Source organism: Vulpes vulpes, chromosome 15, assembly GCF_048418805.1.
Source record: "Vulpes vulpes isolate BD-2025 chromosome 15, VulVul3, whole genome shotgun sequence".
NCBI lineage: Eukaryota > Metazoa > Chordata > Mammalia > Carnivora > Canidae > Vulpes > Vulpes vulpes.
Window position 1 is genome coordinate 112,917,595 of NC_132794.1, and position 17,868 is coordinate 112,935,462.

General features: G+C 46.1%; 1 protein-coding gene across 15 annotated transcripts in view; it reads right to left on the reverse strand.

Annotated features, from left to right (window-relative positions):
- C15H10orf90 (chromosome 15 C10orf90 homolog) overlaps window positions 1-17,868 on the reverse strand; it is a 214,569-nt gene that overhangs the window by 22,715 nt on the left and 173,986 nt on the right. For 9 of the 15 annotated variants that reach the window (XM_072740388.1, XM_072740390.1, XM_072740384.1 and 6 more), the window contains one exon: window positions 439-729. The exons of the other annotated variants lie outside the window; for them this stretch is intronic. In XM_072740388.1, the coding sequence (XP_072596489.1) occupies window positions 439-729 (291 nt within the window). The remainder of the gene's footprint in view (window positions 1-438; window positions 730-17,868) is intronic. 15 annotated transcript variants of the gene reach the window in all.

The following is a 17,868-nucleotide window of genomic DNA, read 5'->3' on the forward strand; positions in this document are numbered from 1 at the left end:
CGGATTGGGACCTACCTGGAGGGCACTGTGAGGCCTGCACCTCTCGGCCCTGTTCCTAGCTAGCCAGTCACAGAGGACCATGGGCAGCCTGGTGGACCTCAGAGCGGCCACATCAGCATCTCAAATCTTCCTTAGCTAAGCCTGGGAGCCAGCCATGCACCTGGGAGTGGCCTTCCTCTTGGTCTTAGTCGATACGGACCCTGCACACAGCAGGGCTGGAACCCTTGACCTACACAGGGTTGTCTTCTCCACACTTAGGAGGGAGAACTCACCCACCACGGAAACCTGCTGGTCCTGCTTGCTCTCGACTCCCACAGCGGAGCAGGGGCAGCTTTACGAGGTGGGCTTGTGTGAACCAGGGCTCAGGAAGGCATCAAACCGTTTTCCGTTAGAATATCAAGGAGGAATCACCTCAACCCTGCCTCCCTTGCTCCTTACCTTTGGGGAACTCTCTTTCTATCTGAACACCACTGTCTTCCTGTGGAGGTGTGCATAAATCTTGTAAGGGGCAAAGAAACCCGGATAAAGGGATTCTGGATTTCAGGAGGCTTTGCTGTTGACTCTCTGAAGGCTCAGAGAAGTTGCTAGACTGACAGCAGTTGCTTGGAGAGCTATACTCATCGGGAAGGAAATCTTTAACCAGCTTGTGTTCCACTGGGGGAGCAGACAAAGTCACACGTGCTTCTCTCAGTTGCTTCTTGCTGCTTCCAGAAAATACCTTTGTTTCTACTAAAAATAAAACAAGAGTTGTGCTCAAAACATCTGATGAGGGCCCATCAAAGGTACTGACTTCTGCACACCTTGCTCGTCTGGGGACAGGGACTCAGGCTGCAGGACCGCCTCTGGAGGGTTCTGGTGGCATTCAGTCCGTGGTCACTGTTCCAGCTAGGACGTCCCCCCAGCTCACTGAAGAGCTCCACTGTATACGCCACTCTTGGGCATTCAGCCTGGGCATTCACTGTGCTCACCAAATCCCTTAGAAACTCAGGTGGCTTTCTTGATAATAGGCAACAGAGTGGTGGTTTAGCAACTGACCGTGCGGCCGGAGTACCCGGGTTCAAATCCCACCTCTATCACTTCTAAGGTATCTAGCCCCACCTATGAAATCGAGGTAATACTATCACGAGGTAATCACATTAAATATTATTATAGCTATTTTCAGAGTAAGTTCATATATGTATATAATAACACATTTATATAGACAATTTTTATAGGATAATGTTACAGCAATTAAAATCGAGATAATATGAAAAAAATACTGATCCATGTAAGGTGTTTAGCGCAGCACCTAACACACGATACGCCCTCAATAAATGTTGCCTGTCATTATTGATGCAGAAGCATTGATGGAGTTTGTGTACAACGGCGAGTACGGACGTAGGAGGTAATTTATGAGGTCACGGTGCTCACTTCTCATAAAGCAGTGGATCGAAAATGTGTACGACATGCTGCTCGTTGCCACACGGTAATACCTAAAGTCTAGAGAGCACCTTCTGTCCCTCAACGGGGAACTACTAGAACCAGGTGCCTCCACGCTTTGCAACAAGGGGAGAGAAGAGGGCAAATGCTCGTGTAGATGTGCAATAATCTCAGGTGAACGAAGCAAAATGTGGGGCCGTGCATCAGCTCTGCTTCCCTGGGTAAGTGCTTATGTAGTCAGGACATCCCTGGAAAGAGCTCGGAGGTGCTAGGCACCTTGGAACCTCGAGGGCAGCGCAGGACCAGGAACTGCGGGTGGGAGACAGACTTTCTTTTCACTGTTTGCCTGTTTTATACTCTTGGTTTTTATTTTGCCTTTTTTTTTTTTCTTCTGGAATACTCCATAAATGTTTTAAAGTTATTCATTTTAAGTAAGGCGGTGACTCTTCAGCCGGCACCATCTCCTATGTTGGGAGATATTAGGGAGACAGAGCCCCCGCTGCCAGGGGCATGTGTCAGATTGCCTCCTTGTGCGCTGGGGAGGAAAAAGTCCCAGGTACTGCTGGGATAATAAGGACTCTTAGAAGGTTCTTGCAAGATTTTCTCAAATGTCATACACAGAAAGGAAATGAGCCCATGACTCCCTGGCACTGATTAGAACGGGGGCCTCTCTTAAAATATCTCAGTTGTCCACAATTCGGTGGAGCCCCTGTGCCCGAGCCCTGGCATCCCTGACAATGAACAGGTTAAATTTAACAGGTTAAATGTGGTGATGTGCAGCTCAGGGCAGCCGAAAGAACAGAGAGAAGGTGGCTCTGGGGTCTAGGGCAAGCGAATCAATAGAGGATAAAGCCAGATTTCCATGTTCTTATAAACAAAATGAGGGAAACCTGGGTGGCTCAGTGGTTGAGCATCTGCCCTCGACTCAGGGCATGATCCTGGGGTCCTGGGGTCGAGTCCCGCATCGGGCTCCCCATGGGGAGCCTGCTTCTCTCTCTGCCTGTGTCTCTTGTGAACAAACAATCTTTAAAAACAAAAACAAAATGACATGGAGCACCTCGTGGGTCCTAGTACATTGGAGGTACTAAGAAAATGACAGGTTTTTTATGGCCCTGTCATTTGGAGATGACCTATGGCATCCTCTGGCAAAGGCTGGGTTTTGCTCATTTGTACAGAACTTTCTAAACTTTTATTTCGAAAACCATCAATTCTGGTTAAGCACAAGATGTCATATGCAAGAAGTCTCAAAATGGTTATTCCTTTCAATGTTGCTTCCTTTTACAAGCAGCTCTCTTAAAAGAATCAAAAACAAAATCAGCGATCAGTGGTGCAGTCCCCGATCTGCTCCTTCCACACGGGTGTCAGGCTCTCTAAGGGACACTGACCCAGCGACCTATAGCGACCTGTCCGGTTTTAAGTAAATTCTTACGTAAACCACTGTGTGCAAGTCGGGTGGTCCACTCGTGACGTGGAAGAGTTAAACCCCCCAGAAAGTAGGAAGTAGTTTATGTGCTGGAGAAGAGAAAAATATGCAGTCTGAGAAGGACGCTTCTGACAACTTCTTGACCAGCTCTCTTTCTGTGGATTCTGAAAAGTGCAACCATCAGCCGTGACCCTGTCCTCGGGCAGCCCTGCACAGAGCAAGAGGCGCACTCGCTTTCTCCCCGTGATGCCCTGCATGTGGGCAGGACTGAGAGTGCTCGATTCATGCCCTCGACCCTAAACCCTATCAGCCCGGTGACGGCCCACTGCACTGCAGGCCCTGGCCGTCTTGAGAGTCTTAAGAGAGGTGTGAATAAAGCTGCAGCCTCTAACAGGCATTTTCTATTTCTTGGACTCAAACTCAAAGCCTCCTTCCTGAGCCAGAACTTGGAAGAGCTGGGGCGCCGCGGGTTTCCTTGAAATAGTCACATTCCCTCTGTTGCCTCTTCTCAGATGCATCATCACCCTGGGGTGCCTGGGTGACTCGGTGGGTGAAGCATCTGCCTTTGGCTCAGGTCATGATCCCAGGTCCTGGGATGGAGCCCCACGTCTGGCTTCCTGCTCAGGGCGGGGGGAGTCTACTTCTCCCTCTCCCTCTGCCCCTCCTCTCCACTTGTGGTCTCTCTCTCTTAAATAAATAAATAAAATCTTAAAAATAAAATAAAATCTTAAAAATAAAATAAAATCTTAAAAATAAATCTTAAAAATAAAATCTTAAAATCTTAAATCATATCAAAAAATAAAATCACATCAAAAAAATAAAAAATAAAATAAGATAAAATAAGATAAAAATAAAATAAAATATAAAATAAAATAAAATATAAAATAAAATAAAATAAAATAAAATAAATAAAAAATAAAATAATAGGGGATCCCTGGGTGGCGCAGCGGTTTGGCGCCTGCCTTTGGCCCAGGGCGCGATCCTGGAGACCCGGGATCGAATCCCACGTCGGGCTCCTGGTGCATGGAGCCTGCTTCTCTCTCTGCCTGTGTCTCTGCCTCTCTCTCTCTCTCTCTCTCTGTGTGACTATCATAAATAAATAAAAATTAAAAAAAAATAAAAAAAAATAAAATAATAAAATAAAATAAATAAAATAAAATAAAATGCATTACCCTACAGGTTGGTCTTCTATAGCTTGAGTATCCAGAAGACTCACCTATCCAGAACTGTGCCATGCTCCAGGAGGTGAATAGAAAGCAACAAAAGATCCTGCCCAACAGTCACGATTATCTTGTGTATAATTTTCCCACCTATGTCAGTATCCATAAACAATATATTTCCAATACCAATAGCAAGCTCAAAGCTAGTTGTTTTCAGGTGAGGAGGTCATTGCACCTGTTACTCAAAAGCTTCCAGGAGGAGAGAGATCAGCAGGCGGGCTCGGCCACAGCTTCCCTGAGAGCTGATGGGGCGTGATTCTGGGGAAGACAGAGGTAAGCCACGAATGAGTCCGGATGACAAGGGGCTGACCAGGGTCTGGGCAGCAGGCAGGGCTGGCCAGCAGGAAGAGACCCGGGGGGAGTGGGCTGCTCTGTGCTTTCTGTTTCTGCCCTCAGCGTGCATAACTGTAAGCCCAGGGGTGAGTTACAGTGGGACACTTCTCTGCGGTGAGATGCGGGCCCTGGGCTGACCCAAGCGCTGGGCAGGGAGGGGAGCGGGGGGCCTCCTGGACACACACAGCATCGTGGCCAACCTAAAAGACGTGACTCTGGGCCAGGCGACGGCACCACCAGCCCATGCAGGCCCTTAGCATGAAATGATGAGAAGGTGCCCCTTCCCCAAGACACTTTACCTCCAATGGCCAGAAAATATCATAATGAACCAATCTGATAGAAAAAAGATATGTCCCGGATTCTTCCCAAATATTAAGGCAATGCATCTTTGATTTTTTTTTTTTAAGAGAGAGAGAGGAAGAGAATGCATACAAGTGGGGGGGGTAGGGAGGTGGGGCAGAGGGAAAGGGAGAGAGAATCTCAAGCAGGCTCCACACCCAACACAAAGCCTGACGTGGGGCTCGATGTCATGACCCTAGATCAGAACCTGAGACAAAGTGAAGAGTCGGACGCTTAATCACCTGAGTCACCCAGGTGCTCCTATAATATTTTATGTTCTTAGATGAGCCCCTACTGAGCCACTAGTCCACCCATTGACATACGGTCCTGACTGACAACCTGGCTCACAACAGATGCTGGGATGGAGCAGTGGTTGCCAAGGAGAAGGACCAGCACAGCAGCCAGGTTCCAACAGTGAATCACAAAGGAAGAGCAGAAACAAACAAACAAACAAAAATAAAAAAAAACAGACACACAAGTCAGAGAGGACAGTTGTCTGGGGGATGCTCAAGAGCCTGAGGCAGGAAAGTCACATACAGAGCACATTTTAGAGTCATTTATCTCCACATTAGTTTAGATTTTTGTTCTAAGGTGTTTTGGCGTTGAAGATGGAACTCGGCTCCTAGCAAAGTCCTGTCTAAGGGTTTGGGTTACGTCTGCGCACCTTCCTGCCTTCTTAAAACAGACGGAACCCAGACAATTAGGCAAAGAGACAGTTCTGAACTAAGCCAGCTTCCTTGAATCCAAGGCCCATGTTTGCTCCCACATTTCAATGTTCCTGATGGGGATATTTCTCCCCCTCAAAAGCTGGACCATCTTACAAATGCCTGGGTCTTAGAGTAACTGAAGCTTGTTTCTGTCCATGTTTCTGGGTCAATGATATAAACACAAGTTTCTAAACTCAACCACAGACCCAGCCTGAGGATCTCCTACAGGACAGCTATTTGCACTGAAGCCCCGACTGCCCCCGCCCAACCATCACCTCCTTATTAAAGCTCTTATGTCTGCATTTTCTGTACAGTTTACGTAGCTCACCTTCCTGCCTCCCCTGTGGGTTCTCCTCCAGCAAACCCCGTAAGCACAGCACCTCACTGGAAACCAAAGAAGCGAGCTTGATGGGACCGTGTGTCAGTCGATGGCAAAGCCACCTTGAGTGGCACCCTGGGTCAGTTGCGGACTCTCCTTGACTTTGCTGTCTCCAGTTTTGGCACGCTGCTGCCCAGGGGTAAGACAGGGCAGTCTCTGCAGGGTGCATGCTAATTTGTGGGGGTGCACAGGCTGTTGGGAGGGAGGGTGCACACAACTTCTCCAGCAAGTGCTTTGCTCTGTTCACCAGAGAGAGAAAACCTCCAAGCACCTCCATTACAACTCACAGAAGGTCAAGTCCATTGGTGGCCCCCGCAAGAAACAACCAAGAGAGAAAATAAAAGAAGAGCATTTGGCCACGAGCAGGGCTGGTGGAGGTCTTCTTTTTTTCATGCGTCAAGCCTTCATCGTCTGGCTGCAGACTAGAGCTTGTGTGGAAATGGGTGTCCGCATGGGACCCCGCACCCCACCCAATCCAGACTTCTGTTCAAAATCAGCCAATAATTGTTTCAACATATTTAGGTTCAGCTTCTACGTACAGCTGTCACAGCCTAGGAAGGGGGTCCGAAGAGGGGAGGGGGGCAGGCAGCAGATGAGATAAACAGCTCCCAGCAGGGAGGCCGTGTCGGGGACCCACGGGCTCCTGAGCCAAGGCCCAGAGCAGGAGCCGAGCCAGGTCGCCTTGGGGAAGAGAAAGGGGAGGACCGGCAGGGCCCAGGGGAGCAGACAGGCAGCCTAAGAGTCAGAGGGTAAGGATGCAGGGGCGCCCCCAAGGCGGCTGGGCCGCAGGAAAGCCACCAGGAACGAGGCCCTTCCTTCTCCGGAAATGAGACTTCCTGCCAGTGCCAGCTCCTGCTAGACAGTAAACAGGTCTCTTCTGCTTTATGCATCAAACATCACAACCCCGTCTGGCCCTAGAGCAGCAGACCTAACGGGGGAGGGGGCGGCCACCAAGAAATACAGCTGACTTGTAAGTGGGGGCAGCCCCTACCCTCTGCAAGAAGAGCCTTCCCTTTCTGGAACCTCGGCCCAGGGTCGGGGAGGGGAGGCCAGGGCTATTATGTTGTTCAGACGTCTACATGGTGTCAGGACACAAATATGCCCGCGCAGGGATCAGAGGACCTCTGTATTCAGGGAGCAGAACAACGCAGGAGGTTCATTACTATTGTTCTAGGGTCAAGTTGCAAAACACCATGTGGGGAAGAGCACACGCAAGTCTCGTTTGCAGCGAAGGCTCATATGTGCAATTCCTGCGAAGGGCAGTGAGTAATATCCCTCCTCTCCCAGAGGCTATCTAGCAAGGGCACTGGATAAATAGAACTGTTTTTCTAATTATGTCATAATCCTAGAGGTCTTAAGGCTGATGAGCAAAAGCCTCCGGATATACAAAAAGTATTCTGAAGGCAGAAATCAAAACGCACGCACACGTGCACACATATATGCCTGTTTTCTGTAACGTGATTACCTTGAACGCATCACACTGCACGTGGTGATCAAGAGACACCGGTTTTAGGTCAGGATTAGATCACACCTTTCTACCTTACACTCCGGGAAGTCAGTCCCCGGTTATTGGATCGTCCATGATCTTTTATCCCAAAGCATGACTCCTACTCCTGAAGCACAAGAAAAGCCTTTTCTTAAAACCTGATGCTAGGGGAGCCCGGGTGGTGCCGTTGGTTGGGCATCGGATTCTTGGTTTCGGCTCAGGTCGTGATCTCATGGTCATGAGATCGAGCCCCGCGTTGGGCTCCGTGCAGAGTCTACTTGGGATTCTCTCTCCCTCCCCCCTGCCCATCCCACTTGTGCTCTTTCTCTAAAGTAATGAATAAACAAATCTTGAAAAGAAAAAAAAAATCTTGATGAAAAAGTTCCCCAAAGCAGCCATTGGGGAAGATAATTTTCTCATTAAGGTGTACTTCCTTTAAAAAAAACTTTTTTTTTTTTCAAATTACAAAGGCAATACATGAGCACATTTGAAATATAGGAAAGCATATAAAAAATTAAAATCACTGACAAGCTGTCACTCAAAAATGTTCACAGTGATTTTTCTCTGGGAAGGAGGGTACATTTCCTGTGGAATTATCCACTTTTCCCTTTTTTTTTCCATTTCCATTTCGGGTATCACTTATAACTGGACAGGATCACCCGCTTCCACACCAGAGATACAGAAAGACACAGGTTCATCAACACACTATTTTTTTTGGAGAAGTTTATAGCTGCTGACGGCCGCTCTTTCCACTTTGCTTGATAATGCTGGCAGGCTTTCATCTCCCCTTCTCCTCTTGCTTTTCTTGGGTGCTCAGACAATTACCAAGGAGGTGATGCCGCATGTTAAAAACTGATATAAAAATTTTTTAAAATCCAGCCAATCTTCCAGATGTCAAAGGGAGCAGCAGAGGAGAATCTTAGTCAAGGCTCCTGCAAAGTGAAGTGCCTGCTGGGCATGTGTGTGTGTTCACGTGCGTGCATGTGGCAGGGCTGGGGGCTTCTAGGTCTCATCCCATCACCTTCATCGGAGGTTTTAGTACTCCAGAGAGGGAGAAAGTTTGTTTTCAGTCGCTCCTGCTCCCTTAAAGAAAATGCCTGACTTCCCAATCTTCAACCCTTTACCAGCACCTATGTGCCAGGTACTGTTATAGGACACTTGAGATGCAGCGGTGAAAACAACAAAACTAATGCCCTCGCACGAAGGACCATCCACGTAAGCCCCCCTCCTGTAACCAATGACCATCACCTCCACTTCCACAGCCAATGAGATCACTCCTGCTCCTTCAGCCAAAGAAATCACCTCAACTCCTATGACCAGTGACATCACCTCCACCACAACCCACAACCTCTACAACCAATGACCATCACCTCCACGCCTACAGCCAGTGACCACTACCTCCACCCCAAAACCCAGACATCACCTCCACTCTGCCCTCCACTCCTGCAACCAGTGATATCACCTCCACTACCACATCCCTCCTACAATCATGACCATCACCCCTACTCCAATGCTCGTCCTATAGCCAATGACCAGCACAGCACCTCCACCCCTACAATCTGGCATTCGGCCCTAGACAGTCCACATACAGGCAGATCTTCACGCTCCTACATTTTATTTTATCTTTTAAAGATTTATTTGTTAGAGAGAGAGAGAGAGAAAGCAGAGGGAGGGGCAGAGGAGAGAGACAAGCAGACTCCCTGCTGGGCACAGAGCCCAATGCAGGGCTCAGTCCCAGGACCCTGAGATCATGACCGGAGCCACTTAACTGACTGCGCCACCCGGGTGCCCTGATGGTCCTACATTTTAGAGCACCCTCACCCCCACAACAGCTTCTATACGTGGATGCTGGATGTTGACACAACAGGGGACAAACAGAGCCGCCACGTGGTGATGCTGCCTTCAGCATTAGCACGAGTGCCAGTGCGGTTTGGACTGCTGTTTTCTGGCCATGATCTGAATATATACCACGTTTTCCCTTCTGTTCAGAAAGTAGAACATCGTTGTATGAACCTGCTTAGGACCTATTTAATACAATTACGATGAAGATGGGAATCATCAGGTCCTGGAAGCAGCAAATCCTTACAACCTTCACTCTGTGGTCCTGGACTAAAGCCAGAAACTGATTGATTTCGTGCTGAGTCGTGAAGGACGTAAACACAATTAAAGAGCCGATCTGAAGTGCTTGATATTGAAGATGAAAGCTCGGGCCAAAAGTGCGGGGTATAAGTTAGAGGTCCTATAACACGCCTGAGGGCTCGGCCCGCAGAAACCCCGTTCTTGAGATGCTTTCCAGTTCCCAGGCAACTGCCCCTGGTGCTCTCGGGACCCTGGCTGTAAGGAATCCCTGTTTTGCTGCTCAGTGGGGTTGGAGCCAGGAAGGAGACAGGCTTGCCTGCTACACAATACCTCCACTTCCTGACTCTCCCATTCAGCCCAGTTCCTCCCTCCAACCCAGGCAGACACTCGTTTCCATTACAAGATCTGGAAACATCATTTGGGGAAGATATAAATACCTCCACGGGTTCCATGTCAGGAAAGGAAGTGAATTCCAAGGCTGTAGGATTCCCGTGGAAAAGGCTCCGGGTTCTACTTCTCAGTGCTGTTGGGACTGCTGGAAGCACTTCCTTGCCTGGCTGACATCATTTTTCTGGTTTTCCCAGACACTTGGTGTAAACCTCAATCGTGTCAAACCAAACTCAGTTGGAAACACATGGTCCTGTGTGCATCTTCTTCTAAGAATGCTGTGGCCTTTGAAGAACTATTTTTGAAAATCAGAATTGGAGAGGTTCCCCAGGGCCTCTGAAGAAAAGCACATGCCACCCGAAAATAGTAACGAAGAATAAATCAAGCAACACAAAGCCTGAATCCGGGCTGGCCAGGCTGCAGTCATCATGCAGACACCCTGATGCCGGCTGGCTTTCTCTGCCTGCATCTCCTAGGAGCAATGCTCACACCCATCCTGTCCTTTCGGCTCCTGTCCCCTCCTGAATGACCATCATCTCCCAATGAAATAAACAGGTGGTGTCACACCAGACAAATGCTCTGTTTTCCCATTACTCCCATTTTATGTGGATTTCCTGAGTTATTTATTTCTCATCGCTGAGAGTAATTCATAAGAAACAAAACATATTTAGTTTATGGGCTTGCCCCGAGAGATCACTTAGGTACAGAAAAATGGAAATATGTTTAACTGTTTCTTAAATGCTATGGTGAGTATCTGCAGCTAGTAAGCATTTTCCTCATGCCCAAAGAAGGGAGGGATTTTTGTGTGTGTGAAAGTGAGCTTATCATTGTCTTATTAAAAATCGTCATTTTGGAGCAATGTGGGAAAGGCAAAATTGCTAAAAAATTGCAAGCTTTTTCTGAGCTGATGTCTAATATATGAGCCTAGGGAAAGGAGAGAGATCCCATGTACTTTTATTCTTCCAGTGGTCTCATGTTGGCTAGGAGAGTAAATCACTTCCTTCTGACAACTTCAAATGTTCAGCTAATATAGCTGAGCATCATTTTATATAAACTTGCACCATTGGCAGTGAATTATACTGAATTAGTGTAGGATGCACACTTTTCTCCCCATACCACTGCCTCCCCCCTCTTTTTCTGGTCAGGATATTCAACTTATCCTTGATTTCAAAATAGTAGGAGAGTAGGAAAAAAAGATAGGTGATTGGGGGTTTTAGAGATTTAAAAGCCCAAAGGAAACCAATCAGGCTTTCCAAAGCTTCTCTTAGGAAGGGAAATCACCATATTTCCCACTGGGTTCTATCCAGTTCCTACAAACTCTGAGCCATCTTTGTTTCTCATCTTGATGCCTTTCAAAGAAGTCTTTTGGGTCAAGCTGTAGAGTAACTACAGCACCCTTTAAAAAGTGAGTTTTCAGGCAGCGAGTCTATAGGTTTTACAGATGGTTTATTTAAGAAATAATTTTTTTTAAATGGTCATGGTCAACATCTTACTTGTTAGCATTAGGGGAAGCAGGGTGAGGCATGCAAGAAAACTCTTTGTATTATATCTGTACCATTTCTGTAAGTCTAAAATTAGGTTAAACTTGAACTTTAAAAAAGTCTTTTGTGAGAGGTTTAAAATCTTCCCAAGAGTTGCAGTTTTTCATACAGTTGAAAGACACGTCTCAGTAAAAACTCTGTAATATGACTCCCTATCTCTGTATTTGTTGATGTACCAGAAATGGCATAAGCATGTTTGTAAAATCCTGCTCCGTATTTATTAAAACATCCTGATGCATCTCAGCACCATTCCCAGTTTCCCACCATCTGTTGATAAGTGGAGAAGGGTCATCAGCTACTGAGAATCCCACCAAGGTCAGCTCTGTTAACAAGGTAACTGCAGGGTCCCTCAGAGAGAGCATGGCATCAATTCTCCCAGGATGGCCAAGTTTGCAACATGACATCATTTCAGAGAGGCGGAAGGCATTTGGAATATGAATGATAAGAAGGATTTGGAATTGCACACCAGAGATCTGTGATCCACTCCAGCCTGGGTTTGCCTCCCATTAACTGTGACTGTGCAACAAATCACCGAGTCCACCTGGCCTTAAGTCACTCATCTATACAATGGATAATAACCACCCTGCTCCACGAGGACAAACTGGGACATTACGCACAGAGAGAATAAGGCAGCGTGCAAGGGTGAGCCTTTGTTACAGTGTACTCGGCCCTAAGGTGGCTCATACCCAAGGCACAAAACTAAAAGTCATATGGATGGACCTTGTCCTTTATTTCAGATCTGGGGGCAGGGGGAAAGTATACACCCAAGGACACACAGAGGCAGGAAGACAGCTCAAACTTTGACCCATTTCCCACTCGAATGCCCAGACTGCTATTTCCTGCCTATTGTGCCAAATTCACTAGGAGGCCAGGGAAGGTCAATGTGGGTTATGCTTTGCGGTCACTTTATATGGCAAGATAATTGCTGGCCTTTGGATAGAGCAAACTCAGCCATCTCTGTGGGCCTGCAGGGGCTCTGGGGGAGGGGATTCTGCTCTTCAGCCCCATGGGGCTTAGTCTGTCCCTTGAATGTGCCATCTCCCTCCTTATGCCATGTCAGGAGCTTTTCTGCTGGGGATCAGGTGAGAGAGAGAAAGAAGGATATGGAACCACCTGCAGGGGCTGGAGAAGATCTGAGACCTCCAGGGGAGCTTCAGATGAAAAGCAGGTGGAAGAAGACAACACCAGCCCCTGGCCCTTCTGCACCTTTCTCCCCTCAAATTTGCAGAGATGCCCTGACCACTTCAGTCCTATTCAGCTGCATATGAATACCTGCACTGGGATGGGGACAGGGGAGAGGAACACGCAGTGAGATCGGTGCCAAAACTCCACCAACCCAGGCATCAAAGGGCAACAAAAAGTCTTTCAAGGTCAACCCATGCATAAAGATATTTGGAATATTTCAGAAACATCTAGTCACAATGGGACTCCTTCCAGGGTCACACAGGTATGTCCCAGAACAGAGGGAGAAAAAGCACTGAGAATCAGCAATGCAAGGGGTTTCCCAACAAGCACAGCAGCTCCCACCCCACCCAGAGCTGGAGCCTCTGAGTGGTGAGCTCCCAAGGGACCCCAATGGTTCAATCTCAACCCATCCCGAGTAGGGTCAGATTTGGACAGGACCTGACCCCAGGACACAGCTGATGTGTGCTGTGGTGAGGCCTCTCCGTGGCCACGGGGCGGCTGTTATTTATACACTCTGGGATGATTCTCTTCCTTCATGAAGATGCCTTTCTCCCATTAAAGCTAATGGGAGTCATGTGGCTGAACTGAAGGCATTTCATTCTCCAGATTTTCCAAAAATAAAATGTGGAGAAGGGAAACATATATATTGTTTCTATTTGGGACTGTAAAAATACAAACAAAAAGGAACCAGAGAGATTCACTGTCCAAGAGCTCCAGTTCTTTCTCGCTTATAATAGCAGAGAGGTTACTTGCCATTGAATAGGTTTAGACGGGAGATAATCTGAAATCTTGCTCCACGCATTATGTGAGCACAGTTTAATGAATGTTCTTTTTCATCCCTTGAAAACTACATCCCATCTTGACTTTGACGACCAGGGCACAGAAAGGTCTTTATTAGCTAATAGACTATGGAATGGTCCTGGATTATGGTTCGAAGTAAGAGGAACTATATTCCAGAGAAGTCTGCTGTAAAGAAAATTACTGAAAGGGGAATTTTGTTTTCCTAATGAGTTTCATTATTCACTTGTAATTACATATGGCAAGGATGAAAAAAAGTACCTCTTGGATATAATAAAATTACACTTAAGAACACAAACATCCTTTTAGAGTTATATGTTTAAGGAGAAGATGGTAATACAAGCTTAATACCCACAGCAGCAGGAGCCAATCTCAAAATGTCACAAAATAGCAATACTTTACGGGAACTTCGGGCCTGCCTTTGTCTCATGTAAGTGTAGTATTATCTAAAATTGGCTGCATTTGCTCAATCTTCTGTTGGCCAGAATATCTCTAATTTCCATTTAGGACCTTTCTGTTTGTTTTGGTTTTCTCATCACTTGTTCGCAAGCATCTTGAAACGTGGCCATCCCTCCACACACAATTTGGTCCAGTGCTTGGGAACCCGCAGACACAACCAGTCTCTGCCTGGCAATGAAGGCCTCCCCCCAGGAGCGGTGAATGGACAGCAGTCAGCTGTCTCATATATTTGGAAACAACCAAGCGGGACCTGAGCCAGCCGTTCTGCCCCTAATTCAGTGAGTGTTTACTCCCAAAGCTAGGCATTTCCTTCCTTCCTTCCCTCCACTCCACAAGCATTCCGTCAGGGAGTCCTGTTAACTCTAAAACACCTCAAACCATCCATTCTACTCCACCACTCACTTGTTGACTCTCATTCTACAGACTTTTCTGCTTCCACATGAGATCTTGGGAAAATGTAAGTCAGATCATGAAAATCCTCTGCTTAAATCTCTCCGGCGGCTTTCATTCCACCTAAAGTAAATCCCAAACTCCTCGCAACCTGATCTGTCTTTTGCCCACCCGCTCGAGCTCATGTGGCTGCCCTTGCCCTCGTCTGCACTCCCCCACCAGCCTTGGTATTATCCCTCGAATGTACCAGCTCCATTCTTTATCACATCAGGGGCTTCTCACCTGCTGTTCCTTCCATCTAAAGTGCTCATCCTTTCCACCTTCACAAAGTAGGCTCCTTATTATGCAGATCTTGACTGAAACATCACTTACTCAGAGAGGCCTTCTGTGACACCACCCCATCTGGAGAAGCCAGCAAGTAGCCAATCTAATCACGCCACCTGATTCCAGTGCTCTGCTAAAGCTCTTATCCCCACTCGAAATTTCTCATGTTGTTGCATCATCTATTTGCTGTCCATCTCTATCCATTCACAAGAGTAAGCTCCACAAAGGCATGGACATTGCATTGCTCCCTGCAATATCTAACACACCTAGATGATACCTGGCACCCTCAATCAACCTTTGTCAAGTGACTCACATCATTTAAGTGATGGATCATGTCTTCCATAAGGCCTGATAGTCTGTGAGGAGCCCAATAAAATCCTGAAGACTCACTTGCCTACCAGATAATAGGAGGCGATGAAGAGTTATAGGATCTGCACCCAAAAGTATCATCAGGGGAATTCTGACAATTTCTTAAGGGGGAATGTTAATTCGATAACCCAATAGTATTTTTTTTAGGTACCTCCTAGGGTCAAGATTCCTATTATGAATGACAGATAGAATGTGAATAGAGATATAGCTCTTGGCCCCACAGAGTGGCCAAATTGGGGTATTTGTGACAGAGGATAGATGCCTTCAACCCGAGGATAGTTAATTCCATCCTCACTCTTATGGCAACAAAAACACATAATTCTAGAGGAGCCTGGGTTCTTTCCGTTTCAGTGGCCTCAAGGAAAGGAAAATTGTCTTGAGACGAAGCCTAATTCCTGAATGATAGAGCCATTTCTGCATTTTTACAACCTTTCCTTTTTCTGGAATCATTCACTCCATTCAGGAAGGTGTTGGAAGCCTTGCTTATCTTAACTGGACCACATATTGGCAGGCACTGCAAATCCATATGGCTGAAATGGATGGGGAGTGTGGCGATGAGGTGTGTGTACATCCCCGCTGATGGGAACTGGACATTTGCTAACATTCAAATGCACAGATCTCATTATAAGCATGTCATCATAGACAACAGTTCCGGCCTCTTCCTAGTCCAAAACTTTCATAAACCAAATGACAAACTTGACCAATTCGAATTCACAGTCTCTGCACACTGTCTTAGCAGAGGCACAGATGGATAGAAATTTAGACAAAAGCCAGGTCAATGGAATAGTGGAGACAGAAAAGCAAAGAGCTCCATTACACTCTGACTGAAAGCATTTACTTCCTAAATAGCTAGTAGTTGTCATTCTGGCTTTCCCCAGGATGTGGAATTACACGTTTTCCATTTCTGACATGACCACCAATCTAGCCATGTGAGGGCAATTTTCAGGAAGGAAGCAGCTGATCAGCTTTACAGGCCATGTAGACCAGATAGTAAACCCTGGTCTGTCCCTGGGGAGAACAAGATGGTCACATTTTGTCTGTGATTAGTAGGGGGTGGGCGTTTCCTTACAGAAAAAATAGTTCACATTTTAAAGGGAAGTTTCTCTTCTGGAAAAGGAGTGAAGAAACCATTTTTTTTTGGTGACCCCTTAATTTTAAGTTTCCTGCACCTGTTACATGAGGTTATTTTTGCTGAAAAAAATATGTAGCAATAAGCAGTATTCAGAAATTCACTGCATCTTAAGTGACTGTCTGGAGGACATTGCTAGCTGAGACAACACAACTCAAGACAGTCACTGTATGCAGATTATATCCCTATGAAGCTATTATTAAATGACTAAAAAAAAAAAAAAAGCAGGACTGTTCATCAAGCTGATAGGCATGCGGCTGGCAGGTTTTGAACAAGGTGGGGACAGCTAGGGGTTGTACCGTATAAACAAAGAACATTTCCTGCTCAGCAGGTGGAGCCCAAATGAAATATACCGTTGTACACTTAGCATTCTGGTCTTTGCTAGTCTTTTGACTTGCAGTCTAATTTCTTTTGGTTGAGGAACTAATTCAACTCAGCTGCAGAGACTCTGCTTTTTTGTGCATTAAGTTTTGTGATGTAATTAACGATTCACATCCAATTACATCATGTTAAAATCCCCCTTCCAGTCTTTCTCTACTAATCCTAGACTCAGTGTCTGTGTGTTGACTTGATCAAGGCTCAAGAGGAAAGCAGAAAGTTCATTCATAAGCACAGAGGTGAGCCTGTGATCATCTTTAGTGATATTTGGCCAAACACATGCGTGCTTTCAGTTTTTGTTGAGATCAGACATATCTTTATTAAAAAATCCTAAGGAAATAGGCCATCTCCAGAATAAGACTTTTACAATTAGCTCAATAAACATGGCTTCCATACCAATTGGATGCAGATATTGCCACTTGAGTCCCTGTGGCACTTCACAGTGCACCCAGAGTGAGGCCTAAAATCTCTGCTGTGGATTGCCTTCTGCACTGGGTCCTGGACTTCTTTTCCATCACCATATTCTGTTTGCAATCCATCAAGTTCCCAGGGATCTAAGTACATGCTCTATTTGTCATTGTTCTAGGTCTTCTGAATCTCTGTGTCTACTGTGTGCTGCTTTCCAGCCACTAGGATGTCTTTCTCCAACCCACTAATGCCAGGTTCTCCTTGAAATTTTGCTAGTTCTCTCGTTGGAAATCAATCCCTCTCACTCTGCTGGCTCAGCACAGCATGTGGATTATCCCATGGGCCTGACTTTGACTCATCCTGCATTTCCCATTTTCCCACTAGCCTGTGAGTATCTTGAGACAGAGAAAGTTCTCTTTCTCTTCACCATACCACCAACAGCGCCAACCACAGTAATTCATCTCTACTCTTTTCTCAATAAAACCTTGAAAGGTGTTATTTCTGCATCCAGATTTCTTCATGAGCATTCCAGTTCTCTGAAAATCCATCATTATTTGCATTATTACAATAATTTCAATTCTCTAAAGACAGTGAAGTCAGAATACAGTAGCGGAACTGTAAAATGGAAGTTCAAAATGACTTAGCAGTGACTCTACAATGGCCCAGATGGTACAGGCTAATAACCATTGTGGTCCCTGGTGACATAAAAGAGTACATTAAAGACTCCTAGGAAAAACTCTAATGCTCAAGGAGCTGAAGGGGAGATGGAATATAAGACAGTTCCCAAAACAGGAAATATACATGGCTAATAAACAATTCTTCCTTATTTAAAATTAAACATGACTGAGATACTATCTTTCACTGATTGAATTAGTAAAGTATAAAATTATATGCACTCAACTTTAGAGAGAACACAGGAGACCAGTTCTCCTATAAAGCCAATGGCCGCACGCCACAGCAACAATTTTGTAACGCAATTGGTAGTAAGGTCTCAAAACACTTAAAAGTGTTCAGATATTTTACCCAACAATTCTCCTTCCATGAATATCACTGAAGAACACAAGCAGAAGTGTGGCCAAAGATGTATGCACAAAGATATTCAATAAGTGTTATTA